The 6,373-nt window shown below is 38.1% G+C and overlaps 1 protein-coding gene across 1 annotated transcript; it reads left to right on the top strand.

Moving 5' to 3' along the window:
- The first annotated feature begins 3,396 nt into the window (after positions 1-3,396).
- LOC146629321 (proteinase-activated receptor 1-like) lies at positions 3,397-5,504 on the top strand. The gene is made up of 2 exons (XM_085358500.1): positions 3,397-3,587; positions 4,079-5,504. The coding sequence occupies exons 1-2, from the start codon at positions 3,512-3,514 to the stop codon at positions 5,290-5,292; spliced, it is 1,290 nt and encodes a 429-aa protein (XP_085214626.1). The 5' UTR covers positions 3,397-3,511; the 3' UTR covers positions 5,293-5,504.
- The last annotated feature ends 869 nt before the right edge of the window (positions 5,505-6,373 follow it).

Here is a 6,373-nt window from a genome sequence, read left to right as displayed (position 1 = left end):
GACTAAAGTAGATATCTGAGTATTTGCACATAAAATTGTTATGGCTGTATTAATTAAAAAACAAAACAGTAATACACTATTCACTTGCCAACAGAAAGAAAAACATGCTCAAGTCTTCAACATTAAGACATTTGTTTCAGCTGTTACAGGCGCTAAAAAAACAGAAAGCAGGAAGCGTGGCAGTGACATTGCTCTGGATCTAATCTCCCACAGTCTGTATCCTTCCTCCTCCTATTTGCACGAATGAACTTTTGTTAGTTTAGAAACTCCCCAAGCCTTGCAGGCTGCAGGAACAACATGTCCTCTACTGTGCATACCAAACTGTACTTTTTCTCACAACAAAAATGTTCAGGAAAACAGTTTCTGGCAGCCATTAACCCAGAGAATTATACTGCCAGTCCCAGAGCCTTATAGTATCATTTTTATTGTTCTCCCACACTGTCACAGCACTCATTGTTTCAAGAAATAAAAAAGTATTTGAAAGCATAATGCTTCCTTCCTGCCCAACACTAGAGCAGCAGCTAACTTGGGGAGTGTCTAGAGAGCAAAGTAGAAATTCATTTCAGACGATACCCTCGTACAAAAACACTATACTAATGCAGTAACACTAATGCGCTACCTAAAGTATATTGATCATCCTTCAGGGGATATAATTATATTCTGCAATGCGGTGTTGAATTTCAAGTGTCATAACAGGGGCTAACTAACATAGCTTGCTTGGGACTTCATCATGTTTCATTATGGACCCTGAGTTAAGTGGTTTTGTGGTATCGTGTATGTAGAAGTTTCTAGATAACATCAACAAAATAATCAACTTCAAATTCTGCTTCTTCTTGGTGAAAATCAAATGTTATGTAAATGGTAAATGGTAAATGGCCTGTATTTATATAGCGCTTTACTAGTCCCTAAGGACTAGTCTTCAATACATTTGTGTAAATACTGTGACTTTCATTTAGCCAACCAATTTTCTGTTACGAGTTATTATTTGTTATTTATATATGTTAAAGAATGGCCAAGTCACCAGTCATTCTGAGGAAGTCATGAGAAAGTTCAGTTTACAGCATTATGATTACAACATGCGGAATTCACCAGAATACACACTTGCTGCCAGTACTGCTCAGGTTTTTTGCCCCACCCCAAGAACTGAAGGCTTGACTATGAAAACTGTAACAAGATCAACACCTTGTCAATCATGACTGAAATACCTTAGGTTTTGCATCGATTAATCGTCATGCACTAAGGTATACAAGAGGAACACAATAAACATAAAAAAGCTTTAACTATCTATATGCAGACCCACTTCTTTCCATGTAATCTCCCTATTGTCAGCAATTTTATTTAAAACTCAAGTCCTAATGAAGAAAATAATGTAGGCTATAATTAATGAAGTTTTCTGGTATAGATAGGCGATATATGTGGACTTTATGAAAGCGGCCAGGCGGCCTGGGTTCAAGTCCGACCCACGGCTATTTGCTGCATGTCTTCCCCTCTCTCTTTCCTCCACTTTCCTGTCAGTCTTTGCTGTCCCTATCAAAAATAAAACCATAATAAGGCCCCCCAAAAATAAAAATAAATAAATAGATATACTTCCTGCTTTCCAGTCTTTATGCTCAAGTACGCTGGTTGGGTCTTTATAGTTGTGCAAGATATGCACCTTCAGCAAGAAAGCAAATTTATTTATCCCAAAATGTTAAACTATTGCTTTAAGTAACACCAATGCAGAAAGAGATTTTATGTTTAAATATGATTTTATATTTGTGTTATGATTTTTTTTATGTTTAAATATGTAAGAATGTTTAAATAAGAAACAATTCACTGTGACCAATATTTTTGGGAGGAAATGGGTTTAGTCTGCCTCTCTGAGTTTGAGTGAATATAAAAGCATGAAAGCAAAAAACAAGGCGAAAAAGTCCAGCTGCTGACAATCCCTACTCCCATCCCTCCCTCAGGAAGTCTCTTTTCATCTTACACAGAGAAAATGTAATCAGCACATTTCAAGGCAAAGGTGCCTTTCATTTTGGTGGTTTTACTGTCCTCTGTTCTCATCCCAGCACTTTATAAATATAGACTTTTATAAAGCAGATACATGAATATAAAAACTCCCTTTACTTTAACTTGTATGATTGGTTATTGTGTTGGTTGTCTCTTGGTCATTTTCACCAGTGGGAAGTACCATGGTCATGTAACTTCCTGGAAAGACAAGCAATTGCAATCTGGATAAACAGTTTACATAAGTAAGTAAACAAAAATGTAAGGACACATAGACAAAAAAGGGAAAAAATCTGGAGAGCAATTTGCTACCAGGAACGGAGGATGTAAAGGCACATTTATCATTTTACCAGCCACCTTTTGAATATGTCTAAAATAAGTAATGGCAACATCTTATCTCATCACAAAGGGTTAAAAAAAATAAAAAGAAGAAAAGGGAAAAAAGTTTGGCTTTTGTTGTCTGAAAATATATTTGTTCCAAAATTAATGACCCCATAGAGCTTTCCATTTGCCCTCTGTCACAAACAAAGGAAGCAGTTAAGAGTCTGCAGGGATAAGTTAAATCACTTCAAACAAAATTGTTTATTCCAAGGCATTTTCCCAGAAGTTAATACTTTGAAATGTGTTGCTGGATGTTTACATCCCAAGAACAGAAAATCTGTTTCATATTTAGCTGAACGAAAGATCAATTTAAAGTGGTGATAAATAAATTGCTGTTGTTGTCCCTTCACTACTAGGTTACTGTGGTTCATTATCATTGTTTCTTATCACTCATCAAATAGAATGCAGCTCTTAGGCAGAGTTCAATGTGCTGTCCGGAAAAAGGACACAACTTTCTGCAGTGTTAGTCACGCTTCCTGGGTTGAGAGGAGAGTTTTTGCTTTTAAAAAAAGAAGAAGAAAAAAGCATGAGGCTCATCTAACTTCACTGTCTAAAGAAAACAAACAAACAAAAAAACCCACACTGTTTTAAATGTGCCATTTGAAACACATTGTGCCTTTTTCTTTGAAATATGCTACGTTATAAGCCCCGTCTCACTCTAATTTTGTTTTTCATCGTGTGTTAAAACGACAGGTAAAAGGTTTCATTAGAGAACTTTAAAAAATAGTTTGTTTGTTTTTTCTAATTTAAAATAGACAAAAATCTATGAACTGTCTTCTAACCGTTTACATCATTAATTAAAACGGTCCTAATTTGTTGACGAGGTTTGGGTGTGCGGGGGGAGGCAGGGGGGGTCGATGCTGCTCGCATGTCTTTGGTTAGATGTTGACCTTGCTGTGTGACTGGAAAGGTGACATCACACCACAGGAATGTGTCTGGGAACAGACCTCTCTGATTGGTGGAGGGGCGCGATAGGATCTGACCAGCCGAAATTTGGGCGTAAACAAGCCACATTTGACGTGCTTCTGTAGAAGAGCGGCAGCAGAAGAACTCTGGGTCGACTGGGAACGGAGAGTATTAACGTCGCGCATTTAATCAATTTATTCTCGTTTAGTGGTTTTATTTTTCACCGGTGAGCAGAATGCTTCCGATGTCTCTGTTAGTTTCTCTGTGCCTTGTGTCGTGTTTCGGTGCTGCCTACGCAAGAGAAAACGCAAGTAAGAAAAGTTTCTACTGTGTTTAAAACTCTGGCATTCCCTGCACACTGTTTAAAAAAACTTTCACTGGAAATGTGTTGATTTAGCTACATTTAGTCGGCATAAAATTGATGGTTTTCTTTTTTTTATTTTAAAGTCATTGAAGAAGTGTTTTCCCTTCCAAGCTGAAGTAATAAAACAGTAGCAATTAAGAGCACTTTTTAAGTTTTTAAGAAATGATTTAATTAGCGATTTTAAATTTGGTAAGTATTGTTAAAATTGAAATTGATTTTTCTTTAATGGACAAAACTGGTATTAAGGTAATTAGATAAATTAGAAATGCATAATATGGACCTAGTAAAATGTGGTATATGTTTGTTAAACAGTTTGATACCAAATGAAGATTGTCTTCCTGTTGGATTAGCCAAAACTTTTCCATTTCCTTTACCTTTGATCAGACTGTCTCCCCCCCCCCCCCCCCCCCCCCCCCCCCCCCTTCTCTCTTTCTCCAGCTGCTCCACACGGAAGGGGCTTTTTGTATGGCTTACGCCAGTCAGTGACGGATGAACCAATAGATTATGATGATAACGGAACATTAAATCGTTCTTCAAATGGTCCCAAGGACAGAAAAGTTTTTTCGGAACAGGCCCTGATGTTTCTAACTGGCCCTGTTTCCACCATCCTTTTACCTTCCTTCTACACGCTGGTCTGCTCCATCAGTGTGCCAATTAACATCTGTGCTCTGCTGGCCTTTGCTCGGGGGATCCGTCCTAAGAAGCCAGCTGCAATCTATATGCTGAACCTGGCCTTAGCTGATCTGCTCTTTGCACTGATGCTCCCCTTCAAGATCTCCTACCACTTTGAAGGCAACAACTGGAAATTTGGCCCGTCCATGTGCCGTGTGGTCACTGCTGCCTTTTACTGGAACATGTATTGTTCTGTTCTTCTCATAGCTTGCATCAGTGTGGACCGTCTGCTTGCTGTTGTTTATCCCATTGACTCTCTGGCTTGGAGGAGGCCAAGGAACACAGTCATAGCCTGCATAACCATGTGGGTGTTATCCTTGACTGGCTCTGTGCCTCTTGTTACATCGGACCAGACTTTTCACATCAGTGAGTTGAATATCACCACCTGCCATGATGTCCACTCCACAGATAAGATCGTCTGGTTAAAGACATACTTCGTCACTCTCTGCTGCCTCCTCTTCTTCCTGCCTCTGCTCATCACAGTGGTGTCCTACACTCGAGTCATCTGGTCGCTGAGCAAACTCCAAAAAAGGCTCCCTGGAAGCTCACACAAAAGGAAAAGAGCAATAGTGATGGTTTTGACAGTTCTGTTGATATTTGTCCTGTGTTTCATGCCTACAAACTGTCTGCTGCTTGCACACTACCTGCAGTTTAACACCGAGAAGAGCCAGGAGGCACCTGATGGCTCTTACGCACTCTATCTGGTGTTTCTGTGTTTGGGAAGTCTGAACTGCCTCCTAGATCCCCTACTCTACTACTTTGGATCCTCCCAATGCCAGAGACAACTCTCCAACGTGCTCAAGTGTCATAAGGTTACAAAGAAAAATGATATTAGTAATTCATTACCTGCTTCATGCAGATCCAGCACCAGACCAATGCTGAAATCCAGCTGTACAGAAAGTTCAAAAATAAACTCTTCAATTAAAGTGGATTCTTTCCAAGAAAACACCGACAGCCAATATAAGAAACTACTCCTCTAACTCTCACTGAGCTGACATTTTAATTGAATCCTTAAATGTGATTTTTTTTTTTTAGTTATGAAACAACAACAACAATTAAAGCCTATATATAGGGTTTAGCTTTGTTTGGATTCCTAATTATGCCTTTTAAACGATGAAGGGAGTTCAGATAAGACTGCTTTTTAGAGCAACACTGAAATGAAATACTATTATTTTTATGCACCCTATATATATATAAAGGCTCACTGTTCTGTAAGTATTATTCAATCCATTTTTTTAACTGTTTGCTTGTTTTAAAGTGTTTATATATAACCAGTGAAAAGCAGTTACTTATGACTTTTTGTTTTTATTACATATACCAGTTTTATTTATTTTTTTGCAGCATTTTTTCACTGAATAAATATTTTTGACTCACACTACAAGCATGTCTCAATGCCATCTATAATTTTAAAGCCCTTCATAGTTTGTTTCATGCCTCCCTCTGTTGGTGAGAGTGTGCATTGATGAGTGTCAGTTCATCCTACTGCACCAATATCCTTTTCTCTCCAGTAGGCAGTTGTATATTCCTTTTGCCTCATCTTTCATTCAGAGGTGTGGGTGGATGTAGCCAAATATTTAAAACAAAACAAGAAATAGCTGTTACTGCTGATAGATTTACTGGTCAAAGTGGACATTTAAACAGAGATGCCAGTTTCCATTATCAGCATGACATGTGTAACTTTGAAGTGATGAGCACAATTATACACAACCCACAGGAACTATAACTCACCTACTGTTCCTATAAAATACAGTTTTGAGTAACCCCTTTATATTCTTTATATTTTCCTAGTAAAATTGGAAATATGTGTAAAGGAGCATGAAAATATATTACATAAGGCAAAACAGATTTGAAGGACAGTCCACAGCTCTTCTTTAGCTGCCTTTTGTTTGTTTTTTTTCTCTGTCAAGATGCTTCCATAATGTTGAGGTGTGGGCTCCAGGGAGGCCCATAAGTGAGTGTCTATTTTGTGTTTTTTTTTCTATCTGGGTATGCTTTAAATGTATTGGCAATATATTTGGGTAATTACCATGCTGAAAAATAAATCAATTGCCAATCAGACAC

The sequence above is a fragment of the Diplotaxodon limnothrissa genome, linkage group LG7, assembly GCF_057381915.1.
Source record: "Diplotaxodon limnothrissa isolate DT_005_m linkage group LG7, D_limnothrissa_male_GT1.1, whole genome shotgun sequence".
Taxonomy (NCBI): Eukaryota; Metazoa; Chordata; class Actinopteri; order Cichliformes; family Cichlidae; genus Diplotaxodon; species Diplotaxodon limnothrissa.
This window is presented reverse-complemented; position numbering and strand designations above follow the sequence as displayed.